Source organism: Brassica rapa, chromosome A09, assembly GCF_000309985.2.
Source record: "Brassica rapa cultivar Chiifu-401-42 chromosome A09, CAAS_Brap_v3.01, whole genome shotgun sequence".
NCBI lineage: Eukaryota > Viridiplantae > Streptophyta > Magnoliopsida > Brassicales > Brassicaceae > Brassica > Brassica rapa.
The window spans coordinates 34,698,305-34,721,441 of record NC_024803.2 but is presented as its reverse complement, the minus strand read 5'-3'; the positions used below and the strand labels follow the sequence as shown (position 1 = coordinate 34,721,441).

The following is a 23,137-nucleotide window of genomic DNA, read 5'->3' as shown; positions in this document are numbered from 1 at the left end:
TGATATATTATTAATGTCTCGAATTCGGGTTCGATGCGAGGTAAATTTATTTTAATTAGAAATTAGAATTAGTTGCGGGGGTGTTTATTTTCATTTATACATATATAGACATTTTGTTTTTATTTCAAGAATGATATATATTCTAATATAAACCATATTTCTAAATGTTTATATGAGTTTTTCAAACACAATTATATTATATTTTGGATTTGTTTTTAATTATTAAACTCATTAATATATGTAGAGTTTGGTACAATATAAAATTATTGTCATGTCAAAATTTTTTAGTTGAGATATTATAGGTTGCCTTAAAAATGATTGCAATATCTTACAAATATTTGGTGAAAAACACCGGCGAACTATACCAAAATTTTGTATTAGTAAAAGAAATATACCTATAAGATATAATCAATATATTGACGATATATAATTATATATGGATAGTTGAGCACAATTTGGGGAATAAGTTAATTTAAAGATATTGTTAACTATTTGGCAATATTTTCATTGATATTAGTTGATTAGTTAACAAAAAATGGTTATAAATACCAAAATTTATGTATAATAATTAGTTGTTTTTTAAAAAAAATGTGAGCCAATTTATGTTTAAGGTTGGAAGAATATATCCACATTTTTAATGGAATAATTCGGATTTTATTTTGGATACTGTAGTAAAGGTGTATAATGATGTAACATTATGTTCAAAGAAAATAATATTGACTTGTGTATAACAAAATCTCAACAAAAAGGATTAATAGATGACACGATCATCTATACTATTAAAATAGAAGTCATGACTTTTTTCATGTGTGATATTTTAAATGGACCATTCCTATAAAGTTGCTTACATTATTTTTTGTATTTTCATAACAATATCTTAACAAGATATTTAGTTATCTTTTTATTCCATCAAAATATTATTAATAATGGATAATTTCGAAAATATATTTATTCCGTCAATATATAATTATAGTTGCATATAACCATTTATAATCTACTTAATAATAATAAAATTTAATTATTCTAGAGTTAATACCTGCATATGATCTAAGTAATAATAATAACAATTAACATTTAGTATGCAAATAAAATAATGTTAGAATTTCACCATGCAAATAATAAAATCAAATCAAATATTAAAATCCTAACACTATTGTATTTTTATAATAAGTGTTATTATTAAAAATGTTATACATTATACATGTATCAAATATTTATATAGATGTTGTGTTAACAAACACTAGATCTTGATCTGCGCAACCGTGCGGGTTTTTGTTTTTATTTATTTTTATATAAACATTTATTTTTAATTCTAAATTGGTATATATATTATTATATATATATATATCTATCAATTTTTAAAACATAATAAGTTTACGATATATTTGTTTCATTGAATAGATTGTTTCAAACTTTCACATGTATTTGTATCTTCTTCTATATATATTTGGATTATTATTTAATTATTAAAATCGTAACAATATATATATAAAGATTAGTAAAATATTATTTTATTATCATATGCAAATATATAGTAATATTTCAAAAATTTAGAAAGTTTTTAAAAAATTAAACTTTTCGCTTCATAGATTTATATTATCGAGTAAATAATTAAACATTTAGTTTTTATTTAATTTTTAAAATAAACTATATAGTTTAAAATTTGTTTTCATTTGTTTAAGGTAGTAAAGATTTCATTGTTAGATAATATTATTTTTGTTATTTAAAAAAAATATTTATACTTTTAAAAGTTAACATCGACAAATATTTAAATAATTAACATATGGAGGTATAGTATTACAACATTAAATTATATCTATTTAAATTATACTATCTATAAATCCAATGAATCATCTATTGTTTAAATCTAATTATTGATAGCCCAATAAAAATTTCTGGTAGGCCTAAAATATAAATGATAAGATTAATATAATATGACTTTATAGGAATATATCTATTAAGTCTATTTTTTTTAAAATCATAAATAAATCAATGTTGTGACTTATGTTTTAATATATAATATGTATTGATAAATATATAATATTTTTAATATATATATATTTTAGTGATGATTTTTTCATGCGTTATTTTTTCATTTGGACCATTTTTAAAAAATTTATCAAATTTTACATGGATTAATTATAATAAGTTCAATTAAAAATATAAATATTTTTTTAAGAAAGTTCTAAAAAATCTTTTTAAAATATTTTCGGAATCAATTTAAATTTTATATCCAAAAGTAATTAATTTTAATTTTAGTTATCATAAACTATAATAAGAAATTAAAATTTATTTTAGCTTTGATTTATATATGAAAATGTAAAATTATATAAAGTATTATAATTATATATTCACTGATAATAACAATCTAAACTGATTAATTTTCAAAAATAAAATTTACAAAGATTTTGTTAGAAATATTCATTTCTATTTCAAATTAAAAGAAGATATTTTATCCAACTTAGTGCATTTTGAAAATATGATATTTACTACAAACATATTTTGAAGTACAATTTTTATAGTTTTTCTTTAAAAGAAATTCTTTACAGTATCTCAAAAAATATATTTTCTACTATGTAGATCCAATTTAATTTGCTTTCATATAAATTTAAAACAAAAAGTATGTAAAGTAATATTGTTACATAATAAAGTTTCTAAAATAATTGTTGTTACAAAAATACAAAATTTATAGTAATATTATATAAGCCAAGTAAACATAGTTATTATTGAATTATATAATATATAACACTAAATTACATTAAGTTATTGGTTAATTTTGTTATATAAACTAAAAAATTGTAGTATATAAATAAAAAAAAACTTGCACGGTTGTGCGGATCAAGATCTAGTGATAATTAAAAAAAATACCGTATCAGCAACTTTTCAAGTCGTGTTTGAGTGTTTGTTCATGGCTGCCACAACACTGATACAATACTATATATTAATTATATGTTTAGAGTAGTTTCAGTGATCCACTTAAAATATCTATGGAAAAACTTTGAGGTTTCTTGATGTTGTAAACCTGAAGAAGAAACACGAGTTGAAATCATATAGCGTTTGATAAAAATATTTTATCATAGTAGTCTTTTTTTTTTGACGTCAAGCTCCATGTATTATTAATTCAAAGTAAAAATGGTTAGCATGTGAAGCTAGCTAATTCAGAATTACAGAGTTTACATGGAGAAATAGAGAATTTTGGGAACGAGCTTCTATGGCAAGGAGATCGGCCCTAGACATTAGTCGATTTATGCGATGTAGAATTTATGTAGACATTACAAAGTTTTATTATAGTAGTCACGATTTATATTATATAAAAAGGTTTTATTGTGTATATAAAACCTTTCTATATAATATAAATCGTGACAACTATAATAAAAACTCTGCACAAATCGACTAATGTAGAACTTATGTGATGCTAATGTATTGTCTATGATATTAAAAACACAATAAAACCTTTCTTCTTTTTTGAACACAAAAAAGAAGAAAGGTTTTATTGTGTTTTTAATATCATAGACAATACATTAGTCGATTTGTGCAATGTAGAACTTATGTGATGTTAATGTGAAATTAAATGATACTAAATTTTATGACTTTCTAATAGATAATCAAAAGTGAAATATTGCATATGAATTAGATTGTGACTTCTATTTTAATAGTATAGATGAGTCAAATGATGATGTTTAACTTAAAATAAACTGACTCATCTATAAACCGACCACCTCAACATGTTATCAACACAATGTAAGTTCCATACATATTAAAGCGTTTGATGTTAAATATAGACTAATTTCAAATTTGTATCAAGTTTGGATATGTCCGAGCACAGTCAAAAAAAACCTTAGAAATCCATCAAATGATAACACTCTTAGTTGAAGAACTAATCGGCTTTGTAGACATCGTCTGGTGAAGACATCGTCTCAGGCAGAGTAGATCTACGTCGGGTTCTCCGACGTGGAGGCGCGTGGGACTAAGGGTCTGTGGTTTTGTCATCCAGGGTCCTCGGTTCTGTGGCGGCGCGTGCGGTTTCGGTTTGCTTCAGGGGCCTGATCCAGGGCTTGCTCCTGACTGCTCTACTCGTGGAGTGGTGTGGCCGGTGGTTGTCTGTTCTGTTAATGATGCGGTGGTGTGGCGCTTCTCAACGGTCATCCTTCCTGAATAATGGCTCGACCTTGTCCTGCGGGAGTGCTTGTCCTCGGGTTTTACTGTCAGCCTGGGTTAGCTGCAGCTAAGGAGGTCGTCTACAAGCTGTTCTTGGTTGAACCTTATCCTAAAGAGCGGATCATCGGGCATACCAATTTCTACCGGGTTCCGACTCTCGCATTCACATGGTTCCTCCTTTTGTGGCAAGTAGTTTGTTCCGAGTTAGTCAAGGCGTCCGGTTAGCGGTTCTCCTGTTGTGTCGGTTCCTGTTTTCGATTAGGTTGCGTCTCTGTTTAGATGCTTTCAATTCATCCGCTTCTTGTAATCTCCGTTCTTCTGTCAAAAATTAAAATCTGGTAATAATACTTTAACATTTTTACCAAAAAAAAAGAACTAATCGGCTGCTTTTCTATGGTAACACCTAGAGTGTAAATGAGATGGGCTGAAGGCCCCATCCTAGAAAAAGATCTCATTGTGATTTTCTTTTCTCTACCAACGCCTAATACGTTGGTTAGTTTTTCGTGTTTGGGTGGGTTTATATAGAAAAGCTTTCATCTAAAATCCAGCTCTACAGTGACCCAAAAAAAAAAAAAAAATCCAGCTCTACACTTTTCTTTTCCCTGTTTAATTTGTTCTCCATTTAACAAATTAATGTATGCATGTCTACACGATGCTACTATGAGACGTGCACGAACTTTAAGAGAACGTCAACAAGCCACTTTCCATTCTTAAATCATATGTTCAAGAAGAATTTTGTATATCATGGATGCATCATTTTGTTCATTGAGCTAGTATGTTTATTTTATACCTTTTACAACTCATTTATTTTGTATTTATACCTTTCTTTTTTGAGTTATTCAACGCACTTAATTAAGAATTATCATTGGTTTTGTATGATTGATGATAAGTAACCCGCTTGCATCCCAAGTCTGTATCTAATTCGATACACATGTGTTTGACGACCATCTTCTAATAGCTTACGTCGTATGAAAATTCAGAGTGTTATAAAGCCGATCAGTTTTAATTTCGGATTAAGAAGACTTCAAATTACATAAATAATGTTAGTTAACCCGTCTTGTCTTGTTCGCGGTTATAAAAAGCTAATTCCATGAGATCATGTCTTAATGGATACTATTCTCAGCAGTCAGCATAAACATCTTTGGTTGATATTCAAACGGTACGAGGGATTTCGGTGGACCTAGAACAATGAACTAAATCATGCATCCATGTTGTACAAAGCTCTTCGTGGACTTGTCATTAAAAAAATGGAAAGCGGCTAGTTGACGCTCTCCAAACGTTCATGCACGTCTCATACTCGCAACGTGTAGACATGCTTCCACGATTTAGTTGGATGGAGTCCAAATTAAACAAATTGCAGAGCTGGATTTAGAGAAACACTTTGCTATATAAACTCATTACCCCATTCCTTACAACACAAACAAAAACAAGAAAAACTAACCAACCTAAACGTTGGTAAGAAAAAAAAAATCAGAATGAGACCTTCTTCCAGGATGGGGCCTTCAGCCCATATCACTTACGCCCTAGGCGTTATCATCATGGCAGCAATGGTTGCTGCGTATGAACCATACAGCTTGCCACCACTCCCTTCATATTCACCATCTCCAAAGATAGAATATAACACTCCTCCCCTACCATATATCCACAGTTCTTCACCACCACCACCACTATACTATTCTCCATCACCAAAGATTGACTACAAATCACCTCCTCCACCGTATGTCTACAGTTCCCCACCACCTCCTTACTATTCCCCATCACCTAAAGTTGACTACAAATCTCCCCCACCTCCATATGTCTACAGTTCTCCCCCACCACCATATTACTCACCATCTCCCAAAGTCGAGTATAAGTCTCCCCCACCACCATATGTATACAGTTCTCCCCCACCACCTCCGTACTACTCTCCATCACCAAAGGTAGATTACAAATCTCCTCCACCACCATATGTCTACAGTTCTCCACCACCACCACCATATTATTCACCATCTCCTAAGGTTGAGTACAAGTCTCCTCCACCACCGTATGTCTACAGCTCTCCACCACCACCTCCGTACTACTCTCCATCACCAAAGGTAGACTACAAATCTCCTCCACCACCGTATGTCTACAGTTCTCCACCACCACCACCATATTATTCACCATCTCCTAAGGTTGAATACAAGTCTCCTCCACCACCATATGTTTACAGCTCACCACCACCACCACCATACTACTCACCATCTCCTAAAGTTGAGTACAAGTCTCCTCCACCACCATATGTATACAGTTCTCCACCACCACCATACTATTCACCATCTCCTAAGGTTGAATACAAGTCTCCTCCACCACCATATGTTTACAGCTCCCAACCACCACCATACTACTCACCATCTCCTAAAGTTGAGTACAAGTCTCCTCCTCCACCGTATGTATACAGTTCCCCACCACCACCACCATACTACTCACCATCTCCTAAGGTTGAATACAAATCTCCTCCACCACCATATGTTTACAGTTCTCCACCACCACCTCCATACTACTCGCCATCACCAAAGGTTGACTACAAATCTCCTCCACCACCATATGTCTACAGTTCTCCACCACCACCAACATATTATTCACCATCTCCTAAGGTTGAGTACAAGTCTCCTCCACCACCGTATGTCTACAGCTCTCCACCACCACCATATTATTCCCCATCTCCTAAGGTTGTGTACAAGTCTCCTCCTCCACCGTATGTCTACAACTCACCACCACCACCATACTATTCTCCATCTCCCAAGGTAGATTACAAGTCTCCTCCACCACCATATGTTTACAGCTCCCCACCACCGCCACCATACTACTCACCATCTCCTAAAGTTGAGTACAAGTCTCCTCCTCCACCGTATGTATACAGTTCTCCTCCACCACCATATTATTCTCCATCTCCTAAGGTTGTATACAAATCTCCTCCACCACCGTATGTCTACAGTTCTCCACCACCACCATATTATTCACCTTCTCCTAAGGTACACTACAAGTCTCCTCCACCACCATATGTTTACAGTTCTCCACCACCACCATACTACTCTCCTTCTCCAAAGGTACACTACAAATCCCCTCCACCACCATATGTCTACAGCTCTCCACCACCACCATACTATTCACCATCTCCTAAAGTTCATTACAAATCTCCACCACACCCGCATGTATGTGTCTGCCCACCACCTCCTCCATGTTATGCTCCTTCACCAAAAGTAACATACAAATCTCCTCCACCACCATATGTTTACAGTTCTCCACCACCACCATACTACTCACCTTCACCTAAGGTGTATTACAAGTCTCCTCCACCACCATATGTTTACAGCTCACCACCACCACCACCATACTACTCACCGTCTCCTAAGGTTGAATACAAGTCTCCTCCACCACCATATGTTTACAGCTCACCACCACCACCATACTACTCACCTTCACCTAAGGTGTACTACAAGTCTCCTCCACCACCATATGTCTACAACTCTCCACCCCCACCACCATACTACTCTCCATCCCCTAAAGTAGACTACAAGTCCCCTCCACCTCCATATGTCTACAGTTCTCCACCACCACCTTATTATTCTCCTTCTCCAAAAGTTGAGTACAAATCTCCACCACCACCAGCTACATATTACTGAAAACCAGTAAATGCTACTCTTAAATGAGCTATTGAATGTTATGTGATTTCATATTTCATTTCTTGTTATAACATGTATGCTATCAATTTTAATTTTCTTGGGAATGTCTTAATAATTTGGTTATAATTCCTTTATATGGTTTTGTGTGTGTTTCTGTTATTAAATTTCTGCAAAGATTGCTTGTGGTCTATCTGTAGTCATTTGCAAATTGTGATTATGAATTGCTTATTCTTGACATGGTAGTTTTGAACAACTACGTAATCCTGGTTACATGAGTTTTGTATATGGATTGCATACCTAAATTGCAAAGATTATTTAAAATTCCATTGTAGTCTTGTTCGGAAACATGATTATGCATGCAACAAAGTCTAGCGCCAGAAAACTAACAATAAATCTTCAGTTTGACTGAAAATATATTGACGTCGATAAAGTCATAAAACTCCCGAAAATGGAAACGTAGTGAATACTGATACGGTAGATCTTTTAATCATCCACCATTTGTGTTGAGATACAATGACAAACGTAAATGTAAGACGTAAGCTTGTGGGAAGAGGCTGTTGTCTCCCTACACAGTAAATTAGACAATGATGAATGTATGGAGATACACTAAATATATCTTGAAACTTGAAGCTGTGAAATGGAAAGGAGAGAAGAGCCAGCAAGGTCCTTTTGGGCTAATGATGCTTACGAGCTATGTATATGTTCTTTTACAGATATGCATGGTGAGGTATCAGAGCTTTGGAAAGACACATCGCATAATGTGTAAGACAAGGCAGGTTCTTGAAGTTCCATTTCATAATTATTCCCAAACTCCTGAATCCTCCCTTGCATGATACTTCACAGGCCCTCATGATACCTCCATTGCATATGTTGGAAACATAAAAATAAGCTTTGCAGGTTATTTCAACTTAGCCGTGAGGACATGTCTGGTCCAGAACATAATTAAGTTACTCAGTCCATCGATTCAAACGCCCAGTATGAAAGGACATTTAAAATTTTCAGTCGATTTTTTTAATGTATATAAACAAACTTTTTTTTGGCTAGTATAAAAGAAAATCAGTCACACCAAGTCGTGTTTAGACTAGGAATGTTAAACAGGTTGATCCGTCCCGTACCGTAGCGGGCTCGTCTTCGAGTGGGTCACAGTGGGTCAGGTCCGCACGGGCTGCGGTCCTCAAAATGACTGACCAAACCCGTACCGCAAAATATGTAGGCTTTTGTGGATCGGCCCGTGGAACATAGAATTACAAACAGACATATGGCTACTGAACGCTTCAAGACATGATTCATGACGCTTTATCAGTTTCATGACATATCAATCAGTGAGTTTAGTCAATGATTGAACTGGATAAGACAATACCCTTGTTAGTTGAAAATTTTAGTTGGATCAAAACACTAGTTTATTTATTTTTGTTAGACTCCAAACATTTTAAAAATAAACGATACTTTAGTTGCTGAATCCAAATATTATCTCATAAATTCATAACAAATGCTTTAGTTTTCTGAATCCAAATTTAATAAAACCAACGCCAAATTAAAGATGCTAATCCCAAAAATAAATAAAAAGAAAACACCAATCACACTTCTTGTTCTTCATCTTTATCACCAACAAGCGACAAAAAGATGGAAATTTTTCTTCTTCACCATCAACTTCATCTTCTGCAAATAAGAATAATAGAAGTTAGTTAGAGATATATTGAAACCTAAAACTCCAAAATGTATGATAATGTGAACAAATACATATAGGAAAAATTATGAAGAACCCATGGTGGGAACTAGATCTTCTTCTTCCGTGGAAAATGAGTTTTCAAACTTCTTATGATGACTCGAAAAAGCTCCACCGGTGTAGATCGAAGGCGCTTGGGAGACCGGAAGCATCATCGACCATGAAACCACCATCACCGGAGCTACATAACGTCGAATCGCCTTCTCTCTCTCTCTCTCTCTCAATGTTTTAGGCAAAAGCAGAAATGGGGACTTAGGTTTGCGAGTCTTCAAATTCCCGCAGGTTAAGCCCATCATGCGTTCGACCTGTCCCGCTTTCGACCCGTCCTGTTTTGAACCCGTCCCGCGAGGCCCACAATTTTGCGGGCTTACCAAAGGGATGCCCAATCCCGTCCCGCAGCAAGCCTTAACGGGCTAGGCCCGCGGTCAAGGTCCTTGATTGTCATCCCTAATTTAGACTATCTTCAATGGTACATAATAATTTTATTTATATTTCACTCTAAAATATAGTAACTCTATTATATAACTCTATTATAGAGTTGGATTTGCTCCAATAGTTCACTTTATAATAGGGTGGAATATAAAGTAATATTGTTTTTATACTATTTATTTGAAGTGAAAAATCAAAATGACTCTATATTTCACTCTATTTCAGAGTAATTCTATTATAGACTGAACTATTGGGGCAAATTCAACTTTAAAATAGAATTACCTTATTATAGAATAAAAAATAGAGAAAATTATTGTGTAACATCGGAGATGTCTTTTGAGTCGCTAATCTCGAACGGTGAATCCTACGCAACTTGTCCAATCAAAGCAGAGATTGACAAGGAATTTCTAATAGCGAAAACAGTTATACTGTGAATGAAAAAGGTAAAAGATATTACTTTTTCATTTGTTTGCTACAAAGAAAATTTTATATTACAGCTTTTTGTTGTTTTGTAAAACGATAGTAGAACGGTTGTTTTGGCAAATTCGCAACATTAAATCACTATATGCTTTTCTCTAAACAAAATAAATAAATAGCAACAAAATATTTACTCAAATATTTTTCTTTCTGTAAAATCAATGCAAACTAGTTTACTTAAAAAAATGACACTCGAATCCCAGACTAATTTATTACAAATTATAGGAAATCCAAGTTTCAAATCCCGAAAAAACCGATTTATTAAATAATTATGCAGACTACGAAAGAAATTTTTTTGATTTCCGACAAAGTAGCTTTGATGTATCCGACAGAGACTAAAGTTAATTTGAATTAGTACTTATTCTGTTGGAAAAAAAAACACACCATGTTTCAAAATTTGAATCATCGTCTTGTCGGACCTAAAGTATCATTCTTCACTAAAATTAGCAAGTTCTTACAAATCATTATTCCAAAAGGAGCGAAGCTCGACCTATTGCATTCCTGCTAGTGTTATTGGTTAATTATATTATAAACTCATTTGCAAGTTTTTCGTAAATAAAGCGCACAAGAGCTGCCAATGGGCACGTTTTCTTCATTATTACAATAAAATTGAAAAAAAAAACCTTTCAAACTATAAAGTTCCATATTTTGTAAATACCCTCCGAAAAATGTAGAGAATTTCAAGAAATGCCACGAAGGGATTTAGAGGAACCATCAAGTTTCTTTAAGTCGTTCTCTAAACATTCGTGCACGTCTCCTACTAGGATCGTGTAGACATGCCTCCAAGATTTATCTGGATGGAGTCAAAAACAGGGAAAAAGATATTGTAGCTGGATTTAGAGAAAAAAATTGCTATATAAACCCATGTGCTCCCTAGCAACACAAAACCAAAACAAGAAAAATCAACCAACGTAGGTAGAGAAAAATAAATCACAAATATGAGATCTTCCTCTAGCATGCCTTCAGCCCATCTCATTTACGCTCTAAGCGTTACCATCATGGCGACACTGGTTGCTGCCTATGAACCATATACATATAGCTTGCCACCACTCCCATCATATTCACCATCTCCGAAGGTAGAATACAACACTCCTCCGCTACTGTTATATCCACAATTTTCTACTACCTCCGTACTATTTTCCATCACGAAAAATAGACTACAAATCTCCTCCAATACTATATATCTACAGTTTCTCACCAACACCACCATATTCCTTCTCATCAACAAAGATTAACTATACGTCTTCTCTAGCACTATATGTTTACGGCTCTTCACCACCATCATACTACTTAGAGCATGTACAACGCGGGTTGTTAGTCAATCCTTAAGTGTAATCCTTAGCTTTTTCTGATTAAATAAACATTAAAAATATCGATTAAGCTAAGGATGAATCCTAAATTAAGGATTAAAAGGACGGAGTCCGTAATGCGCTGGCGTTACGTGAGTGGCTGGAGTCACGTTTGTTTTTGGTGGAGGGAGTGAAAAAAAAACGCGAAGAAAATCATTTGTTCGACCCAAGGAAAAAAAAAACCAGAGACGTGACGGAGGCGATAGAGGGGCGAATCGTGATCGTCATTGTCGAAGGTAAATCCGGCGTCTCTGTCTGTTAATTTTTCTTCTGGGCTTGATGCATGTTCATTTCATCGGTTGAAAGGGTTCGATTGTGGGGTTTAAATAGAATTAGGGTTTGAAATGGGATTGGGGATTTCAATCGAATTAGGGTTTTTGTCTGGGTTTGCTATTTTCTTCTTTTCGACGCGATGGTGTGTTGTTATAGACGCGATTACAGGTTCTGGATTGAGTAAATGGGATTGGGGATTTTATTCGAATTAGGGTTTTCTTCTGCGTTTGCTAATTTGTTCTTTTAGATACGATTGTTTGTTGTTCTCGTCGGGATTGAAATCGAAATAGGGTTTTGTTCTGGATTGAAATCGTCTAATGGTTTTCTTGTCGGTTCACACTCGATTAAAGGTTTTAGGCTGGATTTGTTTTTTCAGTGGATTACAAGTGTCCCACTACTAACACCTTATTTTTTCTTAATGTAAAGTACAATTTTTCATCACCACCTTCATATTACTGAAAACCAGTAATATGATTCTTAAATAAGTTTTATTTGTTTTTTTTTTCTTGATACAATATGTATGCAATCAGTTTCAATTTCCTTGTGAATGTCGATTAATAATATGGGTACAATACCTTCATGTGGTTTCATGTATTTTCTATTATTCTGATACCTGCAAAGATTGCTTTGTGGTCTATTCGTTGTCTTTTGTAAATTGCTATTATATATGAATTGCTAACTCTTGACATGCTAGCAAGCAAGGGATAACTATGTAATCTACGTAACATGAGTTTTGTATATGGATTGTATACCTAAATTCAAGTATTATTTAAAGTTTAATTGTTGGGAGATCAAAATTAATCGATGATATTAATAAACAAAAAATGCATAAGATCAAGAATAGTTTGGAAAGATTTAGAAGCATGTTTTAGTTGAAAATTATATTGATTTATCATATATTTTCATATTAATTTAGAAAATTTGATTAAATGTAATGCCAGTTACAAAAAAAAAAAAATTGGTTATATGAGTTTTATGTAAACGTATGTGTACTGTAACATTATTTATAAAAGTAATATAATTTCCCACAAACATTTTAGTGTTATTTACTTTTAATACTTTTCCACAAACATGATCCACGTGGTAGACGTGGCGGACATGGTCGGCTTGGCTTAAGTCAATTGTGTTAACCATGGATACTAACTAAACTTTTTCATCTTTTGTCTTTTCATCTTTTAAGACGCAAGTTGTGTGTTTTGCTCTACTTGCTTTTGAAAGTATTTCTTACATTTTGTAAAACTGTATGAGTATATCCCATAACCTATATAATATTAAAATTTTGAATTAAAAATGATCTGAATATAAAAATTAAATTAATTTAAAAATATATATATATATATTAGGATCTAAAACTTTAAAAGTTTAGATATGTTTATAAATTTAAGGCCTGTTTCAAAAAAACAACTATTTGACATATATAAATGGAGTTATTAACTTTTAAATCTACATCATTACTTCGTTAAATATACAATTATTATATTTTTGAACATAGCCTAGAAATAGTTTGATCACAAGTTCAAACTCGCGGTGAAATCAATTGATCACCTTTACTAATGGAAAAAACGAAGTACACTCATGTAACATGGTCAAACAGTAACCCAGATTTTCAAAACAGCCTACCAAAAATGTTCACGTCGTACTTTTTTTGTTTAATCAAAACTAATAAAACTAAAAGTAGAAAAATCAATAAACATAAATTAAAGGAGATAAGGTCAACAAAAATAATAAAATGAATTGATTCTATCAAGACAGGGCCGTGCCTGACATTTGCAAAACTAGAAGCGAGGAAAAAAAAATTGGCCCCTGTAATTTAATGTAAAAATAATATATCATTAACATAAAAAAAATGATGATTGAAAGACTAGATATAAAAGAGATGACTCCATAGTGGACTTTTAAAAGTCTAATAATTAAACAAAATTTTACCAATGGATAATGGTTCGTAGATGATATAACCTGTGGGAGAAACAAAACAATAACTGAGAATTACGAGAATAACTAGAAAACAATCGATTAGTTTTTTTTTTCCTCAGGAATATGCTGATCATTATCCTATTTCCTTTTTATTTTGCTGTTACTATATTTCCTATTTCTTTAAGTAAAGTTAGCTTTATTTTCGTTTAATATGGTAATAAAAAAACGCACTTGTCAGAAGTCAAACCCGGGCTGTTAAAGTCTAACTCATGTAACAACTGCTTTCACCACCTTTGCTATCTAAACATTTTGAAAAATTAGCCCCAAAATTATTGTTATATTGATCGGCCTTCAAGCAAATGCTTGATGGACTTGTATCCAGACCCGACCTTGTATCAAGATTGGGAATGAAAGCTCTCATACATGACAAATGTTACAATGTGCATATATATATATATATATATATAGTGATTAATATAATCTCATTTCCTAAACATGAAAATAATAAATAATAGATACATATTTAATATTAGACTAGGTGGACCGCCCGCACGCATGTGCGGACATTAACATTAATATTAAATTGATATTATATTTACAACTATATAATATTTGTGTTATATGTATATGGTTAATATGAAAGATTCGATGTTACATATTGATATTTATACTATGTTCATATGAACAAAAAATATATTAGAACGTTTAGAAAACGATCATATTTAACACTAATCTTAAAACATCAGAAAAATATAATTGAGAAAAAACAAATATTTCACGCATAACTTCGATAAAAAAAATCAGCTATGAAATATAAAAGAGAGATTTGAATTACCTGAGATTTATTATTATTGGTTTCATTGTAACAGCATATATGATTTACGGTTTTCTTCTCTAAGCCTTGAGTCAGAAAAAAGGTAATTCTAACAAAAATATTTAAAGATGTAAACAATCCCCAAAAGATAACAAATTATATAATTGATAGGACAACGTCAATGAGTTTCAAAGTTTTTAAAAAGCTTTGAGAATACTTTTTGGCTCTCAGACGTACCGAAGAGGATCACGCACAATAAATAAATTGTACTTGATTAGCATACATATCCTATATTATATTTTTGATAAGTGATTTAACTTTATAAAAAAAAAGAATTACATTTTTCGAAAGGGATGATCAGTTCCTGGATAAACAGAGTCGTCTATTTTTGTTAGTTGAATCACCACTGATACAACATGGAGAGGAATAGAAAAAAAATAAACGGAGAAGAAGAATCTCCCAAAAATTACCAGTAATGGTGTTCCCGTCTATGAGTTACTTATTGATTATCATACACCTGCGCAATATCACAAAAGTAGAATTTAAATTATAACGATCAAAAACATATGAAAACTTAAAAGATAGATGCGTGAAACTAATAGGGGTGGCGTGATATTTATATAGCAAATTAGTTTATGTTTCTAAATGACCTAGTTTTCAAGAGAAGATATGAGATATAACATCCTCTAATAAATTTTAATTCAGCTATGAGAAAAGATATCTTCTAATAAATTTTAAAGATATTCTGTTTATAATATATACATAATTTTGGTAACTCAAATCTTGCTATATATATATATAAATATTAAATGCATGATATTAGAAATAATATATCTCGTCAGTTGATTGCAACTGGTTTTTGATAAAACAAATCCCACGATAAGGATTTAAATAATAGATAATAAGGAAAGAATAAGGAATTTTAACGTTAAAACCCCTCAACTAAGTTTGTTTTGGGTAAAAACCCCCAAACTAAGTATTTAACAAAAAAAATCCTAAGATTAACTTTATTTAATGAATTAAACTCTAATAGGCCATAATTATTATTACTACCAGTAAATCTTTAGTTTAGGGGTTTCTACATTAAGTAAACATAGTTGAGGAATTTTACCATTAAAATAAAAAAAAAATCTAAATATTGTAATAGGAGGATAAATTTTCAGAATACATTTTATAAATTAATGTATAAGCTTCTATAAATGACTTAGAACCTCTTATAATAATTTAAAACGTCTGATTTTTATAAATATATTTATAATTTTATAAATGATTTATAAAGCATGCATTGAATTATTAGACATTAATAGTTATTATGATACTTTATATACAAATATAATTATTTCTATACGAATATAAAATCATTATATCAATTCAAATAAAGACTTTTGTTTATTATTTTATGTAATTTATAAATATATAAAAAAATTGATCGCATTATTACTCTTTCATAGTTTCAACCATTAGTTACCATAAATAATTATTTCTAATATTTTGTAGATTATTTGGAAAGTGGTAATTGAATTATCCTTTCCTTTTAGATATAATTATAATAAAAAAATAAAAATCATCGTTTAATCAAATTATAACAATTTGAAGAGTTCATTTATGATCAACACGTAATAAAAAATCACTTATGTGACTTCTCAATCAATATATAGTAGGATTTATATTTTTATAAATAATTTATAATATTATATAAATAATTTTAAAATTCTGTAAATTTATTCTGTAAACAATGATAAATAATTTAAAAATCATATTAATAAACATTTTTGGATTTTGTAATATTTAAAATAGTTATTATTTAATTATATTCGAATACAATTCATCAAGTAGAGCATAAAACTATTATAATTATCTTATATAAAAATCCGTTCATTATACTTTATAGTTTATAAATATTAAAAGTAATAAATATAACATTTTTAATCTTTCTATAATTTCGAGATTTAGTTGCTATAAATTGTTATTTGTAATATTCTTTATTTTATATGTTAAGTGATGTTAAATGTTTATAGACTTACCTTAAATTTTTAAATCTAATTTAAATAAATAAAAATTTAAATCAATCGACCAATCAAATTATAACAATTTTTTTGAAACTTTATCTATGAGTGACACGTCACCAAATGTCACTAAAGTGACTTCTCTTTTAATATATAGGGAGATATATTCCTGTGGATCTTTTCCATATCTTTTTGATCATTTGAGTTTTCCAAATATTTCTTGATATTCATGTTTCCACAATATCGATGTGGGTCAATCTTCATGATCTCCAAAAACTAGAATATTAACATCAAATCTTCAATTTGACTCCTAAAAATTCATTGACACCAACGTTAATGTATGTATACACGTTGAAGGCTATGTATAAATAAAAGGTGTATACATACACCAACGTTAATGTATGATCGACCGCGGTGAACCGCAAGTTAATAAATAAATAAATTTTATTATATAATAATATATCAGCTATGTAAATAAAAATATAGAAACTAAAGTTTAATATTTTCTAAATATTTTTTAAAAAATTAAAAAATAATTTGGATATGTATATATTTTATGTTTAAAAACATTTAGAAAATATTTAACTTTAGTTTTTATATTTTTATTTACATTTGACATACAAAATATCAAAAAATAGTTTAGACTATTTAAATTTTTTTCTAACAAAGTAAAAGTTATGATATCTAAAAAAAACTCAAGACATAAAATTTATAAATAATTTTCTAATGTGAATAAAAAATTAAACTTCAAACACAAAATAAACCAAAAATAAAAGATCATTATAATAAATTGTCAATAATAGAAATAAACTAACATCAAATCACATCAACTAATTTTGGTTCTCTCTATCATCGTTCATTTCATTTTCTTCAGGTGGCATAGTGAAATCTTCATCAAAATCTAAAAATCACAAATATAAACTGAAAAAGGAAAACCTAACTTCTTCACAAATATAAATTGAAAAAGGAAAATTTAATTTTTTTTCTGTCAGCACCTAACTTTTTAATTGAAAACTTAGAATATAAAACATAATCTAAAAACATAATAAAAATTTATTTTAAAAAGAAGTAAAAGTTATTTATTGATTCGACCAATGGTTCAACCGGTATCGGGTTCCAGATTTTACTTGATTTTTGCAGGTTTCTAAATATTAGGTTTTTCACAGAATACAAACCGGATTTTTTCTGGTTCACCGGATTTACCGATTCAATCGTGGGTCCAGGTCGGGTATCAAAACACCGGTAGTTAGACAATGACGAAGGTATCTGAGATACACACTACATATATCTTGAATCTGAACCAGCAATTTTATATGGGCCTATAACATCTTTATTACTTATAGTTTTGATGGATTGTGGTTGGTTTATATGGGCCTATATGCATGGCTAATTAGTTGTATCTTAAATTTAAGCGCCTAGACTAACAATCAGTTCTCAAATTGGGTTATCTCCTTCGGTTGTTTAGCAACAAAAACAATATTAACTCAAACGAGAAGCCTAAGCGTTCAGATTAACTAATGTACATCTGAGGATGTCCAGAAGAGTTCCAACACACTGACAGAGAAACTACGAGAAAGAAAAGCAGTCCAAGACTAAACAAACACAAACATTAACACCATAAGCTACTAATTAGCAGACCACATAACCACACTGCCTAAGAAAACAAAATCACTCCTTGATGGCCTTGTTGATGAGAGACTTGTGGATGTGAGGAATCACACCACCTCCAGCAATAGTTCCTTTGATGAGCGTGTCAAGCTCCTCATCTCCTCTGATAGCCAGCTGCAAATGCCTAGGAGTGATCCTCTTCACTTTCAGATCTTTGCTCGCGTTTCCAGCTAACTCAAGAACCTCCGCAGTTAAGTACTCGAGGATCGAAGCCGTGTAGACAGCAGCAGTGGCACCGACCCTTCCGTGTGCTGAAACTCTCGTCTTGAGTTGCCTATGGATCCGACCCACCGGAAACTAAAACGAACCACAAAGAGAAACAGTATCCAAGTAAGGTTTCATACAAGAAAGGCTCCACATTACAAGACCGATCTATACATAACATTAAATATCATAACCCGACATACAAATGAAATAAAGCTTCTGACTTTATAATCAGAAGTCGTATAACAATGTAGACCAAACACTTTAAACACATATTAGAGCTGACCCATCAGTAATCAAACATAAAGATGTCAACTTTAAACATCCTTCAAGAAGCTAGGGTTTGAAGGGAGAGGTACCTGGATACCAGCACGAGCAGAGCGAGTGATGGGTTTCTTCTTGTCCTTGTCTTTGTCCTTGTTACCAGCCATGGTTTTTGTAGCGATGAGACCTTTACCTCCTTTGCCTGCCATGTTCGCTGGCAATTGATGCTGCTCACTTCCAGATCTAAAACCAAAACAAGATCTATAGAGTTAGAAAATATTTAAGAAGACTACACCGAAGAGCAACAGATCTGAAGAGTTTGGTCAATGGGAGAGATAAAGAGTACCTGAGAGACGATGAGATGGAGAGACGGAGAGAGAAAGAGTGTGAGGAGAGTAATAAACGAAATCTGGTAGAAGTGAATGGGATGAGAGTTTTAAAATTGGAAGTTTGGTGGGAGTTTTTAAAATATTTTAAAGTTTTTGGGAGGGAACTTTTTTGACATGGCGGTTAAAGTTTTTGGTTGGATCTTCTTTTTTTTTTAAGAAGTTTTTCACAGTTTGCTATTATACCCTCTATTTCTTAGCAAACTTTCTAATGCGCTTTATAATTTAAAATTATCCAAAACATTCCAATGTTAAATAGCTACCAAGAAGCAGAAACCATAAACACATGATATAATCAGCAGCAACGGTACGGAATATATGTTTTTGTTGGCTTTAGTCTTCACTCTCTCATCTGCATGTGCATTTTGTATTGAAAATTATATCTTGAAGAAAGATGAAGTTATGTGACTACTTATATATATTAAGAATGTTGATTCTGTAATTCAGTATGGTATTCTCCTCAAGAGTAAGTTTTAAAAGATTCATGTAGATAAAACTCTGTGATTTTGCGTTATGATGAATAAGTTGTTAGAAGGATCAATATATTTGACTCTAATAATCAGCTTTGATGATATCTTCAGGTTACAACTTGAATTACTAATGAGACTACACATTTTAAAATTGTTAAATTACGAAGACCATCAATTTTTAATTCAAGACGTATGAATAAAATCTTGGTACATTTTAATCTAGTTGACTCTAACCATCTAGTTTCATCCCACCATCAACAACAGACAAACTCAAAACACGTAACAGAGAATAGAGGCTATTAATTAAGAGACGATATTAACTTTTAGACAACAAAATTAAGGGAACTCTTGTTGTTTATTATGCTCAATGAAACACACTCATGAAATTAAAAACGAAAGACATGTTCTCCTTGCTTCCCCCAAAAAACATAATACTACACTCGGCTATGTAACATGGGGAAAACGTATATGGTTGCATGCCATTAACGTATATAAAACACACACAATGTCTAAAAATAAACTGTAGTCCAAAACTTTTCAAGTCTATGAATATAAAAGGAGCTTTTCAGTTTTACCTTTAGAAGCAAACAACACAAACAAGACCATCATCACTCATCAACCTCTGCTCTGATCTCTCTTTGGAGATCTTCCTTGTACTCTTCAAACGTGCCATCGAAGAAAGACACAGTTCCGTCTTCCACAACCCAAATCTGACTCTTCTCATCATCCTCACAGACACGTGATATGAGTCTCGAGTCGTGACTCACCAGCACAACTCCTCCACTGAACTCCTCTAGCGCATCAGCCAACGCATCTATGCTCTGCATGTCTAAGTGATTCGTAGGCTCGTCGAGAAGCAATATGTGTGGCTTCGACATTGAGATTGAAGTAAACACAACTCTAGCTTTTTGCCCACCGGACAGTTTCGCAATCGGAGTCAAGTGGTTGTGACTCGGTAGCCCAAACTTGCCTAGCTTAGCACGCACAGCCTCTTGTTTGCTAAACCCCTCTTGGTCAGGATGAAGGCGAAGAAGATACTGAACTGGCGTTTCCCCCATTGTTAACAGGTCAACAAAGTGCTGAGAGTATCTGCCAATCCTCAGCTTTTGGCTTCTCCTCACTTCACCTTCGCTCGGAACTAAATCTCCAGCAAGAAGGTTCAAAAGAGTGGACTTTCCAGCTCCGTTAGGCCCAACTATAGCGACCCTTGTACCCATATCGATACCCACATCAACATCTGAGAGCCTGAAGTCTGGCCTGTTCGGGTAGCAGAAGCTAACCTCAATCAACTGCAGAAGAGGAGGAGTGAGCTCGGTTGGTTCTGGGAAATGAAACTCAACGCTATAATCTCTCCATTTTCTCGGAGCTTCAGGTGCTGGTCCATCCTCATCCACCGCCTTACCTTTTCCCTTACTCTTGGACGCTTCTTTCGCTGCAGTAAACTTAGCCTTGTCCTTCACCTTCTCCTGTTGAGCACGGTTTCCAGATCTCTTAGCTGCTTTCACCTGTTTATCGTAAATCTCAAACTTCTTGTTCATCTCCTTGCGTCTCTGCTCATATCCAGTTTCGAAACCGTCGAAGTTACCACGGTAGAAGTGGAGATTCTGGTCATGCAAGTGAATTATATCCGTGCAGACAGTGTTGAGGAAGTCCCGGTCGTGCGAAACAACAACCAACGTCTTCTTCCAGCGACAGAGATACTCCTCTAGCCAGAGAACAGCTCTCAGGTCAAGATGGTTGGTGGGCTCATCTAACAACAGAAGAGTAGGTTGCACAAAGAGAGCTCTAGCTAACGAAATTCTCATCCTCCATCCACCACTGAATGACTTGGTCGGACGCACTTGCATCTCTTTTGTGAAACCCAACCCAGCGAGAATCTTGGACGCCTGTGCTTCAGCAGCATCTGACCCTAATATCTGTAGCCTCTCATACAACTCAGCAAGCTTCTCACCAGAATCATCATCATCATCTTCGTTGTCACAAGACGAGTTCTGAAGAGCTGCAGCTTCTTCCCGCAGCTTAACCAACTCCTCATTGGCGGAAACAACTGCTAGCAAAGCACTCTTGTCATCACCAACCACCTCTTGCTCAACAAGAAGAACATCAATATTCTTCGGAACTGGAATCTTCCTCCACGCCAAAAGCTTCAACAAAGTAGACTTCCCCATTCCATTAGGCCCAACCAATCCATACCTCTTCCCATGCGATATCTTAACAGAAGCATTCTTCAAAAGCTCCTTACCCCTAGCAGAGACTGAAAAAGACTCAATCGTGATGTCCTTAACATTCGCATCAGCAGTGTCTTCCCCTTCAAGCACAGAAGTCTTGCTTCCAATAACAACAGTGAACGCATCATGGTCATCCCTCAAAGCCTCCCTCTTCGCAAGCTCTATAGCCTGAAGAGCCGCTCTCTCCTTCATCTCTCGCTTCTTCTGCTCCTTATCAGTCACTGAGATATCGAGATGCCTCTGTTCGCTCTTCAGCTTCCTCCTCGCTTCAGCCTGTCTCTGCTCCTCATCAGAATCTCCTTCGTCTTCGTCCTCAGAAGAAGGAAGGTCCATGTCACCGTAGGGAGAATCCTTCTTAGGAGCAGGCCTGGCTCTGGATGAAGAAGAGCCTTTCTTGGGTTTATCCTCTTTCTGATCCATGCTTGCAAGCATCGCAGAGACAGAAAGCTTCTCCTTTTTGGGTTCTTTAGAAGAATCTTTCCCACTTGGCTTCCCCTTCGCGGGAGGGGCACTCTCGTCTGACTTCTTCTTACCCATCTAAAGCCTCTGCACACAAAGACATAAAATAAAAAAAGCCTATGAATAATAAAAATCATGTAAAAATTGGATTTTTTTACTGGGTTTAGTTACAAATCTATCAATCATATTATCTAACAAGCTAATTTTGCAAAACCTAGAGCTGATTCTGAACATAGCTCTCAAATTAGGGTTTTCTACTTAATCCAGATCGAAAAGGATTCGATTACTACTGGGTTTCGTTTACCTAATATCATAACTCGAGAAATCGAAATCTATATATATGATTATACAAAATCTACGAGCTGTTAAATAGAGAAATAAGAGCTACCAATCTTAAATTAATTTAGCTTGAGATTTGGAGACAAACCTGAGAGATGTGAAGGTGTAGGAAGGTTGAATATGGAAAATAACGGAACTCGGTGTGGAGGAAATCGATCGAGAGATTTTTTTTGAGAGAGAACGCGGCGCAGGAGTAATTGAAGATTGCTCTTGAGGTATCGAAGATGACGAAGAAGAAGAATCACAATTATAAGTAAAATCGAAGAGATTGGGTTTTCGTAACCCTTCGGCCCAAATTCACATAACACAATCCTTAACCGGACCCGCAC

General features: G+C 33.3%; 3 protein-coding genes across 4 annotated transcripts; 1 reads left to right on the top strand and 2 right to left on the bottom strand.

The window, feature by feature from the left end:
• Positions 1 to 2,169: 2,169 nt before the first annotated feature.
• On the top strand, positions 2,170 to 8,147 carry LOC103841364 (extensin-2-like). Its single transcript, XM_033280411.1, has one exon. It carries the CDS (start codon positions 5,634 to 5,636, stop codon positions 7,800 to 7,802), a length of 2,169 nt encoding a protein of 722 aa, XP_033136302.1. The 5' UTR covers positions 2,170 to 5,633; the 3' UTR covers positions 7,803 to 8,147.
• Positions 8,148 to 18,255: 10,108 nt separating this feature from the next.
• LOC103841363 (histone H2A variant 1) lies at positions 18,256 to 19,449 on the bottom strand. Its single transcript, XM_009117888.3, has 3 exons — positions 19,273 to 19,449; positions 19,022 to 19,169; positions 18,256 to 18,755 (listed from the first exon to the last, which is right to left on the bottom strand). The coding sequence occupies exons 2-3, from the start codon at positions 19,133 to 19,135 to the stop codon at positions 18,459 to 18,461; spliced, it is 411 nt and encodes a 136-aa protein (XP_009116136.1). The 5' UTR covers positions 19,136 to 19,169; positions 19,273 to 19,449; the 3' UTR covers positions 18,256 to 18,458.
• Positions 19,450 to 20,118: 669 nt separating this feature from the next.
• On the bottom strand, positions 20,119 to 23,110 carry LOC103841361 (ABC transporter F family member 4). Of its 2 annotated transcripts, none has more exons than XM_009117887.3 (2): positions 22,897 to 23,110; positions 20,119 to 22,556 (listed from the first exon to the last, which is right to left on the bottom strand). In XM_009117887.3, exon 2 carries the CDS (start codon positions 22,545 to 22,547, stop codon positions 20,391 to 20,393), a length of 2,157 nt encoding a protein of 718 aa, XP_009116135.1. In that variant the 5' UTR covers positions 22,548 to 22,556; positions 22,897 to 23,110; the 3' UTR covers positions 20,119 to 20,390. The 2 variants fall into 2 exon arrangements, with proteins under 2 accessions (XP_009116135.1, XP_009116134.1); XM_009117886.3 differs by having other exon boundaries at positions 20,119 to 22,569; positions 22,897 to 23,060.
• Between the last annotated feature and the right edge of the window lie 27 nt (positions 23,111 to 23,137).

Excerpts from the sequence above, each read along its gene's own strand:
- LOC103841364 (XM_033280411.1), top strand. The coding sequence starts at position 5,634 with ATGAGACCTTCTTCCAGGATGGGGCCTTCAGCCCATATCACTTACGCC.
- LOC103841363 (XM_009117888.3), bottom strand. The coding sequence starts at position 19,135 with ATGGCAGGCAAAGGAGGTAAAGGTCTCATCGCTACAAAAACCATGGCT. Across the intron at positions 18,756-19,021 it reads CTGCTCGTGCTGGTATCCAG|TTTCCGGTGGGTCGGATCCA; the intron begins GTACCTCTCCCT and ends GGTTCGTTTTAG.
- LOC103841361 (XM_009117887.3), bottom strand. The coding sequence starts at position 22,547 with ATGGGTAAGAAGAAGTCAGACGAGAGTGCCCCTCCCGCGAAGGGGAAG.